General features: G+C 42.8%; 4 protein-coding genes and 1 long non-coding RNA gene across 9 annotated transcripts; 2 read left to right on the forward strand and 3 right to left on the reverse strand.

Annotated features, from left to right (window-relative positions):
• Nucleotides 1-11: 11 nt before the first annotated feature.
• On the reverse strand, nt 12-5,408 carry LOC134196459 (uncharacterized). 2 transcript variants are annotated; one of them, XM_062665588.1, is made up of 4 exons: nt 5,317-5,408; nt 5,183-5,262; nt 646-3,237; nt 12-572 (listed from the first exon to the last, which is right to left on the reverse strand). In XM_062665588.1, exons 1-4 carry the CDS (start codon nt 5,361-5,363, stop codon nt 277-279), a joined length of 3,015 nt encoding a protein of 1,004 aa, XP_062521572.1. In that variant the 5' UTR covers nt 5,364-5,408; the 3' UTR covers nt 12-276. The 2 variants fall into 2 exon arrangements, with proteins under 2 accessions (XP_062521572.1, XP_062521574.1); XM_062665590.1 differs by lacking the exons at nt 5,183-5,262; nt 5,317-5,408 and having other exon boundaries at nt 17-572; nt 646-2,907; nt 2,966-3,055.
• Nucleotides 5,409-6,033: 625 nt separating this feature from the next.
• LOC134196461 (phytanoyl-CoA dioxygenase, peroxisomal-like) lies at nt 6,034-7,362 on the forward strand. Its single transcript, XM_062665592.1, has one exon. It carries the CDS (start codon nt 6,090-6,092, stop codon nt 7,068-7,070), a length of 981 nt encoding a protein of 326 aa, XP_062521576.1. The 5' UTR covers nt 6,034-6,089; the 3' UTR covers nt 7,071-7,362.
• LOC134196458 (uncharacterized) lies at nt 7,355-14,763 on the reverse strand. Its single transcript, XM_062665587.1, has 5 exons — nt 14,669-14,763; nt 14,506-14,591; nt 12,697-12,758; nt 10,089-12,642; nt 7,355-7,895 (listed from the first exon to the last, which is right to left on the reverse strand). The coding sequence occupies exons 1-5, from the start codon at nt 14,704-14,706 to the stop codon at nt 7,582-7,584; spliced, it is 3,054 nt and encodes a 1,017-aa protein (XP_062521571.1). The 5' UTR covers nt 14,707-14,763; the 3' UTR covers nt 7,355-7,581.
• Nucleotides 14,764-14,809: 46 nt separating this feature from the next.
• LOC134196347 (uncharacterized) lies at nt 14,810-19,307 on the forward strand. Of its 4 annotated transcripts, XR_009972511.1 has the most exons (6): nt 14,822-14,882; nt 14,935-15,187; nt 15,248-15,469; nt 15,530-15,646; nt 18,785-18,907; nt 19,069-19,307. XR_009972511.1 is itself a non-coding variant. In XM_062665449.1 (5 exons), the coding sequence occupies exons 2-5, from the start codon at nt 15,173-15,175 to the stop codon at nt 16,061-16,063; spliced, it is 711 nt and encodes a 236-aa protein (XP_062521433.1). In that variant the 5' UTR covers nt 14,810-14,882; nt 14,952-15,172; the 3' UTR covers nt 16,064-16,932. The 4 variants fall into 4 exon arrangements, 3 of the variants coding, with proteins under 3 accessions (XP_062521433.1, XP_062521434.1, XP_062521435.1); XM_062665449.1 differs by lacking the exons at nt 18,785-18,907; nt 19,069-19,307 and adding an exon at nt 15,707-16,932 and having other exon boundaries at nt 14,810-14,882; nt 14,952-15,187; XM_062665450.1 differs by lacking the exons at nt 18,785-18,907; nt 19,069-19,307 and adding an exon at nt 15,707-16,932.
• Nucleotides 19,308-19,419: 112 nt separating this feature from the next.
• Nucleotides 19,420-20,947, reverse strand: LOC134196349 (uncharacterized). The gene is made up of 3 exons (XR_009972512.1): nt 20,879-20,947; nt 20,721-20,813; nt 19,420-19,538 (listed from the first exon to the last, which is right to left on the reverse strand). It is a non-coding gene; the product is annotated as an uncharacterized LOC134196349 (long non-coding RNA).
• Between the last annotated feature and the right edge of the window lie 208 nt (nt 20,948-21,155).

Raw genomic sequence — 21,155 nt, forward strand, 5'->3', positions numbered from 1 at the left:
AAACAATGTCTTTTTTAGATATTGTAGATGGAGGTTAGTGTTTTATGGCATATTTCTTGATTCAACAACACAAGTTCTTGTTTCCAGATGAGATTTTACGAATTTGCTTTAACAATTTATTCAAAACTTAGACTGCTGAACAGTTTTCCTACACACTAAATCTAGTTAAAGCTCACATCTGTATCTGTAACAGTTAATAAATTATATAGAAGGTTAGACTGATCAGTGTTACACTGTCTCTGACATAAATTTAGTATTAACATAGGTTAGCAACTGTCAGCATGTGGGGAGTTCAAATGTTGGGCCTGCATGCTGAGTGTGGTTTCCATTCGTGAGAGATATGGTAGTCAGCTCTTTGGCTTTCATCTTCATAAGAAACATGTCTGATGTTACAGATCGTATCTTATGTGGATGGCCATTGAAGGTCAGCTGTAGGTGATGGAGGAGTTTGAAATATAGGGTTGCAAATTCTTCACATAACATTCTTGCCCGTGAATTCAGAGAATAGTCAGACAGTTGAGGATTATTGGGTAGAGGCCAAACTCCGTCTAAATCAAGAACTATAGGTGTGCCTATTAATGAAATGTAGAGTTAGGCTAGAATTGAGCAGTTTGTAAGGAGCCTGGTAGGCAGGCAGAAACTCACCAGTGTAGTTCCAGTCCCCATTTGGTTGCTCTAGTAGCTTTTTTCCATGTGCGATCTCTGCAAACCTGTAGTAGTGGGCTAATCTTTTGTGGTGATTGATTGGCTTTGTCTCATACCCTTCTCCTTCGATGATGATATCCTCAATAGCTTTCTTAGCTTCGTCGAAATTTTCTATTTTAGGTACCATGATATGATCTGGCAGGTCAAGCTGCACTTGTCTGGCTGGATTCCCAGTAAAGATTGTTTCGTTCTTCTTCTGTTTCTCCGTCTCTAAATGCCACATGCTTTCAAGCAATTCAGTATAGAATCCACCAATAGTTCTGGTATAACTTTCTCTGCTTGTTAGAGACTCTGGAGTCTCAATGCGCATAAACATGTCTGTGATCAGTTCAAGACTGAGAGGAGACAGACGCAATGTCAAGGCAGGTTGTATGTTGCCCGGAAACTTGCTGGGATACTTTGGTATGTTTGATGGACTTTCAAAATTAGGTTGGCCACCAATTGCATTTAGAATATTTGCAGCTACTGAGAGATGCAGCATCTCTTCAATAACAACACTTAAAATGATTTCGCTAATCTCTTGATTAGTGCCATCTTTGATTGAGTAAAGAGGGTATAAGTAGGCTGGGATAGTATAGTGTTCTATAAGAACAGCCAACTGGACTTGAGACCTCAACTCTTCAATGGTTGGAATTGGTTTTTCTTTTTTGGGAGGATATGGCTGATTAAGCCATTGAAGCAACATTATCCTCTTGTCTCGTGAGAGGTCTCTTGTTGAGGGCATATGATGTGGGTGATCTCTTGGAAGAGAGAGACTCCTTTTCATGTACTCAATGTTGCGTGCTTGAACTACACTGTCATATTCACCCAGTTTGAGTACTGCTCTCATGGCAGGAAACATGTCATCATACAATTTTAAAATGTTGTAGACACCTTTGCTGCCATGCCAAGTTGGCTCTTCATTCCATGAAAAGCTGTCAAACACGCGGACACCTATTACTGAATCTCGATATCGTAGTGGATACTCAGGGTCGTCATCAGAGAGGTAGCTGATCAAGTAGACAAGTCCGTCAATGACACCACGTACATTCCCTGGGTTTCCAGATGACAACATTACAGTTGCTTCTCCCATTTCATTGGTTGAAATGACTGTGGAATTGAATCCATTGACTTTTAGACCACTTTGTACTTTTTCCCTAGTGATCATTGTTTGGCATTCAACACCTGCTGATGGTGTCTCAACCCATTTGTTAGAAATGCATGTATGATGTGGATGTACAACAAGACGAATTTCTTTCCTTCTAACTGGTATGCCAAACTTTGTCACAAAGAACTTTAGTTTGTGTTGATCTCCTGGATCCATGCGAATAGCATAGTCAGACATGGGTCTTACATAGTAATGTGATTCAGACATGAAAATATCACTGCTGTTGCTGCAGTTTACAAGGTGCAAGTAGTTTGTTTGTAGTTTCTTGAATTCATTATGTGAAAGATAAAAGTCTTGTACTCCTGCTGTTGTGGTATACCACTGATCACTTATTCTAACGTTACCAACTGTCATGATGTTGGTCTCTTCTTGCCTTGCTAAGCAAAGCTCTGATCCCATAGCACTGACGTTCAAATGGTAGGTTCTAGTTGGTTGATCCCAGTATTGCTTTAGTGCATTGCCAAAGTCTATTGTCAATATATTAGCTCCAGTGTCTTGAAGAATGAACTGAGCTCTACTGAAGAGATGTGGTCTTCTGGTATGCAGGCAACGTCCTCGAACATAAGAAGTCGGTTCTTGAAAATCGGCCAATCCAATAGTCCCCACTAGATAACCATACGTGAAGTCTTCTCCCCCTAATAGATTGTAACCATAAAGGGTGAATGATATGGAGAGTTGACTTTTTGACTTGGATTGCATCTCTAGTAACAAATCTACATCACCATGACGTGAGATCTCATCCAATACTTCATTATTCCATTGAACGTTGTCCAACACTGACTGATAGGAGCCCACATATGCTGGCATTTCTTCCAAATCATAGTATCGAGGCAACCCTTCAAAGCCTGAAATAGCCTTCCATATACCAGTCACACCAGACGGCCGCATGTCTCCTGTTATCAACCATCTTCTATGAGGAGATGTTTGGCCCATGGAGGCAACTAAAGTGATAGTGAGTCCGTAAATATGTGGAGACATTTGCCACTCAAGGTCTACATCAGCCATTTTGGCACTACCATCTCCCATTTCTGTTGTGATGGTTGTTCGACTTGTAACTAAAGGATGAGCACATGTACAGTCTGCACGTGGTGGACACACTGATGTTACACTCACGTTGTAGAAAGAGAATGCACCAGTTCCCATTGGATTCCAGTTTACACCCTCCATACTTTCATTTTGATGTATTGTTTTAGAACAGTCTTCACTACAGTCTTCACTTATTCCCTGAGCTGCTGCATTGATATAGCCATTAAAATAATTGTTGGTTGTTGCAGTATCTGCTCGAAATCGACCAGCAAAGTGAATTCTTGGTCTATCTAGATACGATACATGTCTGGTGTGAATTTCATCTGACTTTGCTTCTTTTGTAACCAGTGGAATAGCAGCTGCATGGAAACAGAAGACAGCTAGGTTTTTTATCATATGCGGACATGCAATGCTTTTGCAGTAATCTACCTCCTTAGAACTCGTTTTGTATTGAGAAACGCACTGTATAGTAAGTACACCTGTCTTTTAACTTACCTACCTTCCTCAAGTAATTTGCTGTCCAGTCGATTGTATTTGAAAGTCGGAAACAGTAGCGACATAAAATAAAGTGAGGAAAACTATAGTTGGCTAGAGATTGCAGCGTTGATCGACTTTCATGCTGCAGACGCAGAGTGTAGTTCCAGCAAATCAAACGCTGACTTTGGTGAACAACCTCTTAATTAATTAATTAATTAATTTGGAGCTGCTTGTTGCCTAAGGATCCAGCCTGACAAAGTTGTTTTTGACTTCCCACTCCTGCCTATAGTCTATCACATGATTGGTAGTGTAGCATTAAATATTGCAGTATGCAATATGGTTGCCGCGCGTTCTCACCTGCAAATCCGTCCACTCACTGTTATTCAACACAGCTAACAATTATCTACCACATGTGAACAACAGAGTGGCGTGATAAGTTTCACTGTAATTTCGGTCGTTTGATCAGGGCACAAGCATACTACTACCCTTTTACACCATCACAACTTCAACTTTTACTAGCAGATTTGGTTACGTAACACGTATATCTAGAGGTTTGGGGGCGATGTACCAACATTCCCGCAGCTCTTGGTGGTCCGCTTTGTTGGTTACAGGAAACTATAGTATTGTTGGTGTACAGTGAACACACCTGTGGTGCAAGGTTTGGTGTACTAGACTAATTAAGAAACTCTATAGCTGGAAAACTAAGCCGTTTTACGCAAATACCTATTGAAATACAAGAAAACAGAAACACTAGCTCATATGATTTAGGGTAGAGCAGGTATGGCGGTCGCAAACTGACTCACTCACACCCACAGTGACACACACGCGCGTTGCCACTAAGACTTGAACTGGGTGGAGTTGACTTTTCATCTTCTGTCTGTCCGTCTGTTTGTCTGCCTGTCTAACTGTTTTTGTTTGTCTGTTTATCTGTCTGTTTGTCTGTTTATCTGTCTGTTTGTCTGTTTATCTGTCTGTTTTTCTGTCTGTCTATGGGTCTGTCTGCTTAGCTGTCATAACATCAGATCAAACTAAGAGATTTCTAGCTGCATTAGACTCAATAGGCGACAACTATAGAGTTGAAACAAAAGCCAGACAGTTTGTTCAAATCTCTCGTGCATTACACTTTTGTAATTGGAACTAGAGTCACTTAGCCAGACCCTACCGCCACGTCATACTCCGAGTAGGCGGACTACTAATACGATTCCACTTTTACTGTAGTCGTAAGTTTTGTGGCTGATGCTGCAGGCTAGCGTGTTCACAATTGCTGCCTTGTACCTCAGTACGTCCTATGGTGTGTCCGAGATGCTACGAACAAGTTCGATCACTAATTATATCGCCACTAGCTAGAATGAAGCAGCAGTATGACACGACACGCCTCTAGTAACAAGTAACAGCCCCTGTTCGGAAAGGCAAACAAGTGCGATTGGAGTGCTGCCATACTGCTTATCAGCTTATGTAATCAAACTTTCCGGCAGTAGAGTGCAAACGCAACTTCGCAGAGAAGCAACTTTTTGGAGGCGCGGGCTGGTGACGCCGGGTAGTAAAATGAAAATGTACAGTGTGGTCTCTAGAGGCACGGTTGTGCATGCTAGAACGAGAGTCGTTGTACCAACATTTGTAGATTGCCTGCTGGTTGAAATTACATGACGTGTGCGACAACTGACTTGGGCAGGTACGAACTCCCCCCACTCGTACGTACAGAACCTCGTGATTAACTCACGAGTCTGGAGCTGCACGTTTGCATACAAATACAGATGTACGCGCAAACACACATACGTATACCCACTACGAACAGCTCTAGCTACCTAGATAGACGTATCTACGTACCAGCACATTTCTCGTGGGCGTGTGCCAGGCTCTCGAAGGTGACACTCGCTAGCATTCCGTGCAATAGAATGTTGACTAGCCTACAAAACGGGCGTGATAACACTGGCACATGGATTCAATAGAATGTTTGTTACCACAGTGTCTGCAAAGAGACGCGTCGCAGATCGAAAATCCAACTCATTCAGTAACCTCCACTGCTCGCAATGCAAAGCAGACGCACGTGCACATAAGCGCACGTGCGACACCTATTAGTACGTAGACTCGTGCCCAGTCCTCCTCCGCGCTAGGTTGCTTACACCACGTGCGCTAGCTGTCACGTGTGTATACGTCCATGTGGTTTCACACGTGTGGTTGGCTAAGCACGGAGGAATAGCCTATCTATCGTTTGGGCGCGTTTGTAGGTTGCAAACAGTACTAGTTCCAGTATTCTCCCTACATCGCAGCGAGTGAAGGTGTCTCTTCTAGTCGCGTGCAGCGATTGCTTTGGAGTAGCTTCAGGCTGATCACATCAGCCACGTAGAAATTTCACGCGTACTGTAGTCGCAATGGCTTTCGATCGATGCCGGGAGCGCGATGATAGTCTAAGACAAAAGCGCACATGTACATGTACAGTAGCCTAGTCGCTATTGCGTCGTTTTCTAGCCTAGTCAACGACAATTGCAAGAGAGGACATGCAGAGTCTGCGCGTTGTCTTTTTGCGCGCGACATGGCCGTACGGTCTTTGCGCTCTACACTAGCTACTGGTATCGAGGCTAAGTACTAAGCTACTAGGTACTTTTGGTAGGTACCTAGGTAACAGAAACTAGCGCTTTTTCGCTCCGCCCCTATTACGTGCGGTCTGGCCACCGAGGCGACGGTTTTCTCAGGCTTCAAAACGAGGCTGCAGTCGTAACCTCATTGTTCTCTTATGATGGACGAATCGAAAAAGAGGCTGAACGTACTGAAACAGCATTTGATGCCAAACCGGCTACTGCAGACGCACATCACATCGTCATCAACACTTCAGTACACGCTCAACGAAGGAATCTTGAACGACCAGCAGCGACGTTTTTACGAAGACAATGGCTACTTTGTTGTTCGTCGTCTTGTAGATAGAGAGAGTCTGGACAAGTTTGAGCGAAGATTTCGTGATATTTGCAATAGATTGGTTGAAGTCCCGTATATAACAGTTATGAGGGATGTTGCTGTGGCCAAGGACAATAGACACTCAGCACCTGTTACAAAAATTCAGAACTTTCAGGACGATGACATTCTGTTTAGCTATTGTACGCATCCAAATATTTTGAAGTATGTTGCCAGTTTCGTTGGTCCAGATATAATGGCAATGCATACTATGTTGATCAGCAAGCCACCTGATCCAGGAACTAAGTCTTCTCGTCATCCAATGCACCAAGACCAGCATTACTTTCCTTTCAGACCGGCTGACCGAATTGTTTGCTCATGGACAGCAATGGAACACGTTCACCGAGCAAACGGATGTCTCGTTGTCGTACCTGGTAGTCACAAGGGTTCTCTACTTCCTCATGATTATCCAAAATGGGAAGGGGGTGTCAACAAAATGTATCATGGAATTCAAGGATTTGATCCAGGTGAAGATAGAGAGAGAGTTCATTTGGAAATGGAAGCGGGTGATACCGTGTTCTTTCATCCACTGTTAATTCACGGCTCAGGAATGAATCGCACACAAGGGTCAAGGAATGCCATCTCGTGCCACTATGCAAGTAGTCATTGTGATTATGTGGATGTCAAGGGAACAATGCAGGAGAACATATCTAACGAGGTCCTTGAACTTTTTCATCGGAGAGTGGGAGGTGACGTGGAGGCAGACCATTCTACACCGTGGAGGCTTAAAGCTAGACTTGTACATGGCTGTAGAGGCACACTCTGAACCATCACTTGTTGTAAGTGGAGAACAGTAGTCGGTTATACTTTCTTTCTGTTGAGCTCTATAGTCACTTGATGGTTTACTGCTGTTGTCTTACATAACAGTATCATGTACCAGACCTTATTGTATGATGCAGTGAGTGTTTAAGATTAAGAACTGATTGTAGCATTAGACAATGTGGGAGTTCTAGATGCCAACCTTTTTGTTGGTAATTAACTCTTCTCGACATTAGCCTTGATTGAGCCAACAATTTCATGACTAAGTATGGCAGCAGTGATTATGGTATGTTTCATCGAGTGACTAAATTTCCATTACACGATCCTCTAGCAGTTGTACTTCCGAGTTTCCAAAATGCAGCATTTGTCTGCTTATTAAAAATATCTAACACTAAGGGGCAAGTAGACACTAGCACAATAGCAACACCATACTGTTTTTACATCTTCACAACAACTGTAGAAATATGTGTATATTTAATGTGCACTAAGTATGATCAGACTTGCACAGCTAGGCAAGATCAAGAGTTGTTTACTTTGAAACGTAGTGGATTCTCAAACAGTGGTCCAGCGTGGAGACTGGGATCTCCTTTGTTCACTTGCACTTTCACTAGTTCTTGAGCTTTGAGACGAAGAAGAAACATGGCTGAAACTGTACCGTCTATCTTTTCAGGTTGGCCACTGAATGTCAGCTGAAGTTCATACATAAGTTTCCAATACAATCGAACAAAGTCCTCTGCGAGGAATCTGGCCTGTGATCCAACTGGGTAATCAGATAATGAAGGGTTGTGAGGCAATGGCCATACTCCATTGGGATCAAAGACAATTGGATATCCTAGAAAACACAAGATAATAGTGTGGCGAAAGGCTGTGTGGGCAATGGTGAATGCTTGCATACCTGTCTGTCTATCTGTCTGTCTGTTTGTCTGTCTGTCAATATACATATATTTTCAAACATTGAACTATTATACATCAACTGCAAATCACTAAAGTAAAGTCCAACTACACAGCAATTCTGTCTGTCTATCTCTGTCTGTCTGTCTGTCTGCCTGCCTGTCTTTTAAAGAACATTTATTGAAAACATCAATACAGAAAAGGCTACATATAACAGTAAGAGTTCAAGAGAAATGACCATAATGGTCGTAGAAGAAAAACTCTAACGAACAACCATCTGATGTTTGTAGCTATCATCTACAGGCTATTCTGTCAATCTTTTAGCTAAAATGCTACTATTGCAACGGTGTAATGTTATTGACAGTATTTGCCGACAGTACGTTTTAATTTCAATCAAATTCAGTTTTCCATCTTCACCACGTGATCTTAGTGAGATCTGGTGGAGAAACTTCTCTCCACTATTCTCCCAACGTCCAAAATGTTCGAAAACCAAGGGAATCAAGCAAGGAGAACCTCCACCAGTGTGCATTTCTTTGCTGTAATTCTCTCTTCTTTTCTTCCCTTTTTTTTGAAGCTGCTGATCCATTCGTTGTGGCTGCATGTGAAATTGCTTCTGAGCTCCACGGGTGAACCAGAGAGACATCGAGTTCAACGTTGAAGTCAGTTGCATTATGGACAGCTATGTCAGGTCTGGATAGAGAGCTGCTGTAACAGTGTTGGCTCAATAGTGTGAGGAAGTGACACATGTTTCAAACATTCGGACCAAGCAGAGACCATTGAGTTGTGTGACCAAACTGGACCCCCTCCTGTCTTGCAAGTAATGAGGTGGTATCCATCGGTGTCCAGTGTCTTTCCACAATCACATTCAATTATAGATTGAGGCAGTGGCAAATGTAGACCCAACCTCATTAATGCTGCCAAGTGGAATAATCCAGGAAAAACTGCAAGCTTTCTTGAGGTGGGAATAGTGTCTAGCCACGGTCCTGAGCCCTTTCCTTGAAGGGATCTCAAACAAGCTGCGTCCTTGATTGAAGAATTGTTAATCATGTACTGAACTTGAGACTTTGTTTGTTTTTCAGTCAACCTATGCTGAAGTCACTGTCTTTTGCTGTTAGAGACGAGGTCTGTCAGAGCCTGACCAGGACACAGACACTGCTGTAGATGGTGACTAATGCTCTCTTCCTGAGCACTTGATGGAGCACTTGGAGACATTGTTTGACTGATTACTGAAGCTCCTTGTGGCTGTAGATCTGGATATCGGTCCGGTAACACTTGCAATGAGTGTACCCAACCAGAGACGAATGCTATAGGTGAAAGTTAAGTTGCTGGAGTCATTCCGAAACCACCATACCTCACTGGAAAAGTAGCTTGTGACCAGGCTTCAGCAGTCATGTCATTGACGTTCAGCAGTTTGGTAAAGGTAGTTTGCATTTGTGTGTCATGGATAATCGTAGCAGGCCGTAGCTCATCAGGAGGAATGTTCCTAAGTAGATGACACAAATGATGAGTATGGCAGTAGCAAAGAAGTAAGATGGCACTCTGTGTATCCCCCAGCTGAAGCAATTCTTCACAGAGTAAGCTTCCTGACTGTCCAAAGTCATTGCAAACTTTTGAGGTGAATGAGCTGTTACCAACTGGGGTCCCCAGGACAATGATACCTTCATTTGAAACAGGAAATGTGACATCAAAAGAGACTGCTGCGGTAGGAGAAAGCCATTCACATTTTATGTCTTGGATTTCCAATCCAATCGGTGGAAGGAAGATCTGAGATCATTCGATGCTGATACAACTGCAGCAATTGGCCCCAAGACAAAAACATCATCCAAGTATGCCAAGCAAGTGACGTTTGGGTTAGCCTTCTGTAACTCTAACAATGTGTGCTGAATAGTGATCAAAAATAAAACAGGACCAAGTGGGTCTCCTTGGTGGATTCCTTCCTCTGAAGAAACATTGATACTGTTTTACCATTGGTGTAGATTAGTGGATTGCTATCAGAGTACCTGGAACACGTGGTTGTCTATGTCTGTCTGTCTGTCTGTCTGTCTGTCTGTCTGTCAAGTACAGTACAAAGATGTAATATATGTGTGACTATACAAACTGCTGCAGACTAATTACACACAAAACTCACACTCACCTGTATAGTCCCAACTGTTTTTTGAGGTCTTAATCAGTTCACGACCATGCACTATCTCTGCAAACCGATAATAGTGAGCCAAGTCGTGATAATTATCAGTTGGGTTAGTTTGAGAAGAACCTTCTCCCTCAGTCACAATCACCCGAATAGCCTCCAAAGCTTGAGCCATGTTGTTTACCTTGAAAACGGTAATATGCCCAGGAAGACTGTACTCTACTTGCAAAGCAGGATCACCAGTGAAAATGGTTTTGTTCTTCAGTTGTTGTTCCTTCTCTAGATGCACTAAATTCTCAGAAATTTGATGATAGAATCCCCCAATTGTGTCATTATATCGTTCTCTAGTTGCCGGATCTGTGAGTGAGTGAGGTGTTTCAATAGCCATAAATACATTCCTAACCAAGTCAATGCTGAATGGAGCAATTCTCATTGTAAGGTCTGGCTGTATTCCCCCTGGCAGTCTGCTGGGATACACAGGCATCCTCTCTGGCCTGTCAATTAACGGATGTCCACCGACTGCATTTAGAACGTTTGCAGCCAAACTGAAATGCATCATTTCCTCAGTGACAACACTCTGAATGATACTTCTAATCTCTTGATTGAAGTCTTCTTTCAGTGAGCAGAAAGCGTAGAGGTAGATCGGGATTGTGTAAAATTCCAGCTGTATTGCTAGTTGCAATTGCTCCCTCAATTCTGTTATTGTCATTGGCATCCTCTCCCCTTTCTTGGGAGGATACGATTGATGGAGCCACTTGAGTATCATGTCTCTCTTATTCCGTGACAAGTCTCGTGTTCCTGGCATGTGTTTTGGATCTGTTCTTGGAACACTCAGTGTACATTTGAGGTAGTCAATATTTCGTTGGATGCCGACCACTGTGTGGTAATCACCGATGTTGAGAACGCGTCTCATTGCAGGATAGAGATTGTCGTATTGCTTTAGGATGGTATGAACACCATTTGTGCCATACCACGTTGGCTCACCCTGTGGGGTAAACAGGTCAAACAGACGTATGGCAATAAATGTATCCTGATAGGTCACAGGACCTTCGGATCCAACCGGCATGTAGCTGATCAAATAAACAAGGCCATCAACAATTCTGCGAACGTTACCAGGATCACCTGCAGACAATTGTATAGTGGCTTGTCCGGACGAATTGGTTGTCACAGTTGTCTGGGTGTGTCCATTTACCTGCAGCTCGCCGAGTGCTCGTTTCAATTGATTGTTTGTTGTCTTATTGCAATGCAGTCGTGTGTGACCGTATAGGTCATGACATGGATGATGAATGTGCACAACCAACGTCAGCTTCTTGTTCTTCACTGGTTTTCCAAACTGATTCACAAACACATTGAGATTGACAGTATCACCAGGATCCATGAAAATCAAAGAATCAGACTGAGGTCTCACGTATTGCAGAGACTCATTAAGATACACATGACGAACATTGCTACAGCTGACAATCTGTAGCAGATCAACTTTAACGTTAGCCAACATGATGTCAGTCAAGAAAACTTCTTGAATTCCAGCTTCATCGTTATACCACTCGTTGCTCAGGTTAACTCTTGCAATCTCTCTATGATGACTTGTGATACATAATTGATAACCAATTGATTTTGTATTGATGAGATACTGACTAGTTACATTATCGTACACTTTGGGAAGAGAATTGCTAAAGTCAAATGTTAGAGTTTTTGTTTGCTCTCTGAGAATAAACTGAGCTCTGTTAAGTGTTACAGCCGATGGCATTTGAGCATGTACACTGCCAAGGAGTCGCCCACGAATGTAGTTCAGATTTCTGCTACCAGTAGAAGGTCCAATCGTTCCAACCACGTAACCATACGTAGCATCAGGAGTTCCAGGCAAGAAAGAATATCCATACACGACAAATGACATGGACAGACGATGTGGCGATGCTTCCCTCAATTCCCTCAACAGAGAATATTTATATTGGTGTGTATTACGGTCAACGCTGTTAAGTAACTCGTCATTCCACTCTAGGTTTTCCAGTACAGACTGGTACCTAGCTGAAGACCGTGACATCCACTCTGTGCCTGTTGTGGAATCCCAATAACCTGTTGTGCCAACAGGATAAAAACTGCCACTGACTATGGCATCAAGACCATGCCATGCGCTCGTAGACATTGCAGATTTTTTTGGATTGATGGCAACTTTCATTCCATACAATATGGATGATAGTTGCCATTCTACATCAATATCAGTTATTTGTGTGCTACCCTCCCCAGAATCAGTTGTAATCATCATTGGGTTATATTGAAGTTCCATCAAGTCCGGCTTGATGCAATCTCCTTGTTTGGGACACATCGTTGTTACTGTGACGTCGTGGAAGAGGAATTCGTTTGTTCCACCCGGATTCCATCCACCATAGCCAGCCGTTTCATCATCATTGATTACTTCATTCACTGGCTGAAAGTCTGGTGAAAAATTGTCGTAATTATTGTTGATGGTTGCAACATTAGCTCGGAACCTCCCAGCGAAATGTAATCGTGGTCTGTCCAGGTAACATCTTTCAGTGCTGTCATAATCAAAGACGATGTGCTCCTGTCCATACAAGCATCATTCATTACAGACATATCACATGACCAAGCTGCTCACATTGGCTGCTTCTGTGACATCAGTTCCCCCTGTCCTCTCTCTTCTCTCGTTTCTGATTTGAGCTTTATAAACACATACAAATGCAAATGTAGAAATTAATCAATCCTCTCAAAGTCTCACCTCCACAGAAACCTCTACTGGTAATTCAGATACAATACATGTAAATAACCAGACCACTTTACTAATTAAGCTACGAGCGAAAAAGAAGGACACCACAATGAGTGGTGGACTGCTTCGCGAGAAGCTCACTCTAAATGGGCTGAATTGACTTCCGGTCTGTCTGTCGGTATGTCGCTATGTTTGTTTGTTTGTACCTATGTTTGTACCTATGTCTGTTTGTAAACGTGTGTCACACTCAGGGAGTTTGTCGAGCCAATCAGCAATCGTTTTGGGATGCGAAATGTAGGTGACATAATACTAGCTTGTCAGCGTGAACCACTCTCGGGAATTTGTTGAGCCAATCAGCAGTTTTTTGGGAGACCAAAAATGGGTAACGTAACAATCCCGCGCATTATGACAGAAAAACTGAGATGTCATAAACCTCCATTTTATGGTCAAACTTTTGTCAAACTGAAAAGCGCAGAGTAAAGTTCAGGTAATAGTTGCATGTGTTTGTTACTTTTTACAAAAGAATCGCAAAACAAATGAATTCATTGTTCTTCAAGAAGCCAAGCTAAGGTCCCATGGGACCATGCATCTATCTAAGCACCGTTGCATGCGCACCACCAGCATGTCATCCGTGATCTTCGAGAGAGCAATATGTTCTAAGTAGGGCTGATGATGAACGATCGACGTCGTCTGCAAGAAAGATTCGTAGGAAACATTGACGCTGCTTTCTTCTAGATCCGGTCGCTAGCTGTACATGCATGTCGCTTCACAGTATTTTCCAAGCAGCTAGGAGACACACACCGATCTCTATCTACAACGAAATAGCGGAACAAAAGATGGTGACGATTCAATAAAAGTATGATAATGATGTCCATCTCAATAGTTAATTAATTTATTAACTTTCAGTAAAGCAAGAGCGCTATACATGCAGAATTGAGAAATAACGTAGATAACAAGCCGCCCGCTCTGTGCAAGAATTGCGTAGCTGTGTGAATTCGAAGTAGTGTGGGACATTGATGGTATTTAGCTAATTGACTATCTTTAATCACATTGATAAAACTCATGTGTTTTAAAGAGCTACTGTTTAAATTCTAGCAACAATTAAGCTAATGATTAATTAATAATAATGACAATAAATAAAAAAATTAATAAATATACATTAATATTTACAATAAATACACACACGGACAGTCACAGACGCGGAGACACACAGACAAACAGACACACACACACAGAGGTGCAGACGCGTGCTCACACACACACACACACACACACACACACACATGCACAAACACGCACGCACACATGCACACGCACACATGCACACGCACACGCGCACACACACCGTCATAGCTCTGAAGCAACGGTGTAAACACAGCTTCAGTTATTATTTACCTAGTTAATTGATTACTATTGGCACTGAATTGATTAGATAACGACATAGATAAATACTCAATTAAAGCTACAATAAATTTGCTCCTGGTATTCATCACTTCATCACTTCATCACTGAATATATAACAGTTATTAATTAGTTAAATACACCCCCCAGTGTGTTGGTGCACGGACCAGGAACTATGCTAAAACCTCCCATCGATTTGTTCACTAACCGTTTTATAGATTCTACAGTCTACAGTCACACTCTAAACACTGTCATTGAACAGCACATTGTACGTCTCGGTTATTTTCTGGAATTTCTGACCTTCCAGCATACTTACGGTCTCGCGAAACGCTGCAATCTTTGAAGTCATTGCAGATGACTGAAGTGGAAGGAAAGACAAGAAGAAGCTACATGACGAAGACAGAGAATTCAGTGCTAACGCTTGTCACTATGCACTATGGCAAACAAATATACGATTGCCTACCTCAAAAGCGCGATGCCCGTCATGACGCTGTGATTCATTCCCGGATATCTCCTCCACGCGAAGCCTCGAAGCTCCAAAGAATAAAAATGTCGCGATAGGTGTAAATATTAATTAGTAGAATGATTGGTTTCTATTAGAGCGTTAATTGCTCAAAAAGGAAGTGAATCTGAGGAGGACTGTTTTGCGACAGTTGACAGGAATGGCGTCTGTAGAAGTAAGTGCCAAAATAGAGTGGTGTGGCAGCTGTAAAAATTAATTAAGTTAAGTCTGGTTGGTTTGTAAGGCGGGAACATCTAGAAACATGGATGAATGTACTAAACCATATAGTCGGTCTATTACTGGCCTGAAGGAAGCTTATGAGAACTTCGAGAAATTCACTGCACAATTTAAGCAACAATCCGATGGCATGCCTGAATATCAGAGTGAGTTTTCTCGTGGTGCTGCTACTCTAGTGCTCGAAATGGAAGCGGAGCTGAGGAAGACTGTTTGCAACAGTTGACAGGAATGGCGTCTCTAGAAGTAAGTGCCAAAATAGAGTGGTCTGGCAGTTGTAAAAATTAAGTCTGGTTGGTTTGTAAGGCGGGAACATCTAGCAACAAAGATGAATGTACACCATGTAGTCGGTCTATTACTGGCCTGAAGAAAGCTTATGAGAACTTCGAGGCACAGTTTGAGCAACAATCCGATGGCATGCTTGAATATCAGAGTGAGTTTTCTCGTGGTGCTGCTATAGTGCTCGAAATGGAAGCGGAGCTGAGGAGGACTGTTTTGCAACAGTTGACAAGAATGGCGTCTCTAGAAGTATGTGCCAAAATAGAGTGGTCTGGCAGTTGTAAAAATGAAGTCTGGTTGGTTTGTAAGGCGGGCAACAAGCATGAAGAATGTGTATCACATCGTCAGTTTACAACGACGGTTATGGGCCTGAAGAAAGCTTATAAGGACTTCAATGCTGCACAATTTTTTTTGCAAGAGTTGACAGTAAGTGCCAAAATAGGGTGGTCTGGCAGCTGTAAAAATTGAGTCTGGTTGTTTTGTAAGGCAGGCAACAAGCATATAGAATGTAAATCATGTAGTCAGTTTACAGCGATTGTTAGTCGTCTGGAGGAAGCTTGTAAGGACTTCGCCGTTGCACAATCTGATAACAAGTTTGAATATCAGCATGAGTTTTTTCGTGGTGCTGTTATTCAAGTGATAACTGTCTGGGAGGCATATGTTTATGATATTTTGAAAGAGGGGTTTAATGTGATTATGGAGATGGAAAATGACCTCGATGGGTTAGCAGAGAGATGGCCCAAGTGCCAGACAGCAATACAAAATTCTTTGAGACGAAGACAGAAGTCTGATGGCAAAAAAAATCTGAAACACCATTGGAAAGAGTTGCATTTGAGATTCTAAAGGAGAACGTTTCATGGCAAACATTGTTGAAAGAGCATCGTGACCATGTTTTGAAGCAAATTGTACCTGTTTTTAGTAATGATGATGGGTCTCGAAGCATAAATGATGTATTTAAGCGATTGTTTCATCCGCAATCAGCATTTGGGGCTGGGGCTAAGTCTACGCAAGGTTCTGGTGAAACTGGATCATCAACATCACCAACACTAGGTTCTGGTCAAACCAAATCATCAACAAAAAAGCTGAAACAACTGTCAGAGTGCATTGATAAAGTTTTTGTAAAGGAGGTTGTTTTTCAAATTGGAGATGCCAAGTTTTCAGTCCCCTATATTAAGCCAGCATCATCAGATTTACCACAACCACATAACATATTTTTATGGAGTGTCAGCAAGTTATACTATGGTTTACGGTGCATTCTGTGCCATGGCAATCCTACTTCAACTTTTGAAGAAGGAGTCCTTAAGGATGATCCAGATACCTATGGTCTCAACATTGACAGTCATGCAAAAGAAATAACGTATTATTCTACATTTCGTAAAGCAATGTACGACAAGAGACGGGATGTGTCTGTCAATCTAGAAACTGTCATGAATATGATATATTTTTTCGAAACATCTGCAATGATACTAAGGAAAGCAATTGCTGTTTGGGTATACGATAATTGTGAAAAGTTTGTTATCTGGAACAAGTAGGAAGATTCTTCTTAAAATTAAATGCAAACTGGAGTTGTGCAATAAATCAATTTACTGATTTTTTTATTTGTGCTGCTACTTGCTGGGATTTTTTGAGACATTTTATCAGCTACTGTTGGTATTTGGCTATACTTTTGGTATTTTTTGGCTAGAATTTTGGTATTTGGCTATACTTTTGGTATTTACACTCTGCGCATGTGCAGTATGAATTTAGGGTTTGGGTAGAGTCACCTTTTGGATCCACGCTCCCTCCCCTTCCTCACGCTCCCTCCCCTTCCTCACCCTCCCTTCCTCACCCTCCCTTCCTCACCCTCCCTCCCTCACCCTTCCTCACGCTCCCTCCCTCACACTCCTCCCTCTTCCCCTCACACTCCTCCCTCTTCCCCTCACACTCCCTCACGCTCCTCCCTTCCCTCACGCTCCTCCCTTCCCTCACACTCCCTCACTCCCTCACTCCTCCCCTCACACTCCCTCACTCCTTCACTCCCTCCCCTCACACTCCTCCCCTCACACTCCCTCCCCTCACACTCCCTCCCCTCACACTCTCTCCCCTCACACTCCCTCCCCTCACACTCCCTCCCCTCACACTCCCTCCCCTCACACTCCCTCCCCTCACACTCCCTCCCTCCTCTCACACTCCCTCCCCTCACACTTCCCCCTCACTCCCCTCACACTCCCTCCCTCCCTCCCCTCACACTCCCTCCCTCCCTCCCCTCACACTTCCTCCCTCCCTCCCCTCACATTCCCTCCCTCACACTCCCTCCCTCCCTCACACTCCCTCCCTCACACTCCCTCCCTCACACTCCCTCCCTCACACTCCCTCCCTCACACTCCCTCCCTCACACTCCCTCCCTCACACTCCCTCCCTCCCCTCACATTCCCTCCCTCACACTCCCTCCCTCACATTCCCTCCCTCACATTCCCTCCCTCACACTCCCTCCCTCACATTCCCTCCCTCACACTCCCTCCCTCACACTCCCTCCCTCACACTTCCTCCTCCCTCCCCTCACACTTCCTCCTCCCTCCCCTCACACTCCCTCCCTCCCTCCCCTCACACTCCCTCTCCTCACACTCCCTCCCTCTCCTCACACTCCCTCCCTCTCCTCACACTCCCTTCTCCCCCCCTCACACTCCCTCCCTCCCCCTCACACTCCCTCCCTCTCCCTTACGCTTCACCCCTCCCTTACGCTTCACCCCTCCTTTACGCTTCACCCCTTCTTTACGCTTTACTCCTCCTTTACGCTACACCGCTCCCTCACGCTTCACCCCCTTTCTCACGCTTCACCCCCTTTCTCACGCTTAACCCCCTTTCTCACGTTTCACCCCTTCCTCACGCTTCACCCCTTCCTCACGCTTCACCCCTTCCTCACGCTTCACCCCCTCCCTCACGCTCCATCTCCCTCCCTCAGGCTTCACCCTATAAGTGTAGCGTGCGTTAAGCATTCATAAACGGAGACATATGGGTAAGGTTCTTTGTTGTTTGTCTGTCGACATGATTTACGGCAAGCTTACAACTTATTCTTGCTAGTAAAAATGTCTGATCAATGTTGGCATCATTTGATCTAAAACTACCTTTGGTTTGGAAAGGAACGACTGGTGTAACAGAAGGAAACGTGTGAGGATGGATTGAGTTGAGTTAACCAGCTAGTGTGTGTGTCTGTGTCTGTGTGTGTGTGTGTGTGCCTGTGTGTGTGTGTGTGCCTGTGCCTGTGCATTTGTGTGTTTGTTTGTGTGCGTGTGTGTGTGTGTGTGTGTGTGTGTGTGTGTGTGTGTGTGTGCGTACATGTGCGTGTGTGCATGTGTGCTTGTGTGTTAGTACAGTACAGTTGGAAAAACTTTATAAGATGGTTAGGACAATGCAACACTGAATTGAAACCAGTGGATTCAGTGTGATGCATCACATTCTTCAGCTGTCTAGATTTGGCTTATTGATAATTTCGATATATTTGATGCTTGATTGCCACCTATCACTGCCTTCTGTACTTCTATGAAATCAAATTTCTACTAATAAACTTTCGTGCTTGCATTACAGGAATTACCAACTGAATGAAGAACTCTTTTGCTCATGTCATGGAATATGCAGTGAATTTACGTCTAGAACAACACATGGTAGTTGCCCATGGCATGCCACAATGTTCATTATGGTTTGCTACAGGTACTTTAGATGTAATAAAACTGTTTAGCTGTCTGCTCATTAATCTATGATTTCTGGTGGTACCATTAATGGTTTGTATTATCTACGTGAATTAATTAGTTTTATTAAATTATTCAATAATTGTTTTCTATGTTTTCACTACATCATTATCTATGATGTAGATGCTGACCACTCTCTGTGTCCATCGCCAGTGGGGGAAGGAATAACGACTGCTGTTACACGTACAAGATGCAGGTCATCTGTTACAAGTCAGAAATTTGACTTGATTCAGTGTTTGAAGTTTTCGTTCAAACATGACAATGTAAAATCGTATTAAACTTGCACTTCAGGTAGATTGTTTATGATTATATATAGATATCAACTCATATGGAATAATAGTGACAAATATTTACCATTAAAATGCAATGTCAATCCTTTTCAAAGTGCCACTCCAGTACAAGTAAAACTAGTAACTACGAATACTTTCATCACTTCCGTTTTCTTTACAAGTTTCAGTAGCCGTGACTCCCTCTGGTTAAATGCATGGCTTCACAAGGACTTGGCTTAGCTCAGAATCAGCCAGGTTACATTGCAGATGCTACAACTCATATGTCAACAAGGCCTTTTATTGGAAAGACAGTGGATCAAATGTCTAAAAACATCATTTGAAATTATTCAAAATAACAATTCTATTTACCATAATTTATCTAACTCGTTTTGCTTCTCCACGATGAGTTTGCACATGCTTATAATTAACAGTCAATGCTAAAACTAAAATAATAACCAAATAATTAATAACAGTCCTGTGTTCTAATTGACTCAAAATACTGTATTTCCTCGAATTGAAAGACATGTTGTTCTAATGTTGCAATACAGTAGTGTCCTAGAGTAGCATTGTATTAGAGCATGTTAGCATTAGAATATGTCATTTCAATTTGAAGGATTAGTATGCTGGGTCAATTTGGAAAAACTGAAAAAAACACTAATTATTGATTTAGTAAGTTCCAAATACATAGAAGTCAACTGAGTAATGCAGACTACATTTAAACCTTTCAACAAGTGACAGTATTTGCAAACACCATTTTCTCTCTTTCTTACACACACACACACACACACACACACACACACACACACACACACACACACACACACACACACACACACACACACACACACACAAACAAACAAAAAGACACACATGGACACATAAACAAAGAAACACAAAGAAACACACTCAAACAAACAAACACACACACACACACAAAAATTAACAAATGTCAAGCCCTCCACGTCATTCATGAATGATGTCAACCTTAGGGTCAGTTGTGGGGATAGCTCCCCCTGCCTCTACAGACAGGGACTCCATGCGCTACGTGGAGGCTTAGGGCCAGCGCTACAATCCACCTGGAGCTTGGCCAGAGTCATTCAGGGCACTGACGATGGCGCAGCTTTGGGACTGGACACCAAGGCCCACACGTATCAATCTGCTGCATGATGTTAGGGCCAAGCCAGCGGTCATGTCCACCCCAGTCAATGACCCGGTACTCATTTATACTCCTGAGTCGAGAGAAGCAATTGTGTGTAAGTTTCTTGCTTAAGGAAATTATGCCATAGCTCGCCATCACTGTGACTTGAACCTGCAACCCTGCAAGGTCCCGGATGTTTTTATTCTCCAAATGCACTTTCTAACCAATTGAGCTACTGCACCACGCACAGACACACACAGACAAATAAACACACACACACACACACACACACACACACACACACACACACACACACACACACACACACACACTAGCTGGTTAATTAACTCAACTCAATCTATCCTCACGTTTTCTTCTGTTACACCAGTCGTTTCTTTCCAAATGTAGTTCTTTACCAAATGATGCCAACATTTGATCAGCCAGTTGTCTTTGACATTTTACTAGCAAGAATAAATTTTAAGCTTGCCGTAAATCATGTAAACAGACAAAAAGCAAAGAACCTTACTGATATGTTTACGTTTTACGTTTCTGTGTAAGGATCAGTCAAACGCAGAAATTGCTTAACGCACGCTATACTTATACGGGAGCATAGATCCGAAAAGTGTCACTATTGCCCAACCCTGTATAAATTTAGTATGCTTTGATATTAATTAATACCGCAAAGAGTAACAAAAATCAACAAAATTGACTGACAAGTATTTAACAATTTGATAAACTAAGCCGTTCAACTAGTGCCGAGTTTAGGTACCCTTTGGTCATTGATATTAACTAGGCTATTTCTA

The sequence above is a fragment of the Corticium candelabrum genome, chromosome 21, assembly GCF_963422355.1.
Source record: "Corticium candelabrum chromosome 21, ooCorCand1.1, whole genome shotgun sequence".
In the NCBI taxonomy this organism is placed as follows: domain Eukaryota; kingdom Metazoa; phylum Porifera; class Homoscleromorpha; order Homosclerophorida; family Plakinidae; genus Corticium; species Corticium candelabrum.

Coding starts and splice junctions, on each gene's coding strand:
- LOC134196459 (XM_062665588.1), bottom strand. CDS start 5,363: ATGAGTTGGATTTTCGATCTGCGACGCGTCTCTTTGCAGACACTGTG. Junction 3,238..5,182: donor CGCCCACGAGAAATGTGCTG/GTACGTAGATAC, acceptor GTTTCCATGCAG/CTGCTATTCCACTGGTTACA. Junction 573..645: donor TGGGGACTGGAACTACACTG/GTGAGTTTCTGC, acceptor TTTCATTAATAG/GCACACCTATAGTTCTTGAT.
- LOC134196461 (XM_062665592.1), top strand. CDS start 6,090: ATGATGGACGAATCGAAAAAGAGGCTGAACGTACTGAAACAGCATTTG.
- LOC134196458 (XM_062665587.1), bottom strand. CDS start 14,706: ATGAATCACAGCGTCATGACGGGCATCGCGCTTTTGAG. Junction 12,759..14,505: donor GACCGTAAGTATGCTGGAAG/GTCAGAAATTCC, acceptor GTGTTTATAAAG/CTCAAATCAGAAACGAGAGA. Junction 7,896..10,088: donor AAACAGTTGGGACTATACAG/GTGAGTGTGAGT, acceptor TGTGTTTTCTAG/GATATCCAATTGTCTTTGAT.
- LOC134196347 (XM_062665449.1), top strand. Junction 15,470..15,529: donor CAAGAATGGCGTCTCTAGAA/GTATGTGCCAAA, acceptor TTGGTTTGTAAG/GCGGGCAACAAGCATGAAGA. Junction 15,647..15,706: donor TTTTTTTGCAAGAGTTGACA/GTAAGTGCCAAA, acceptor TTGTTTTGTAAG/GCAGGCAACAAGCATATAGA.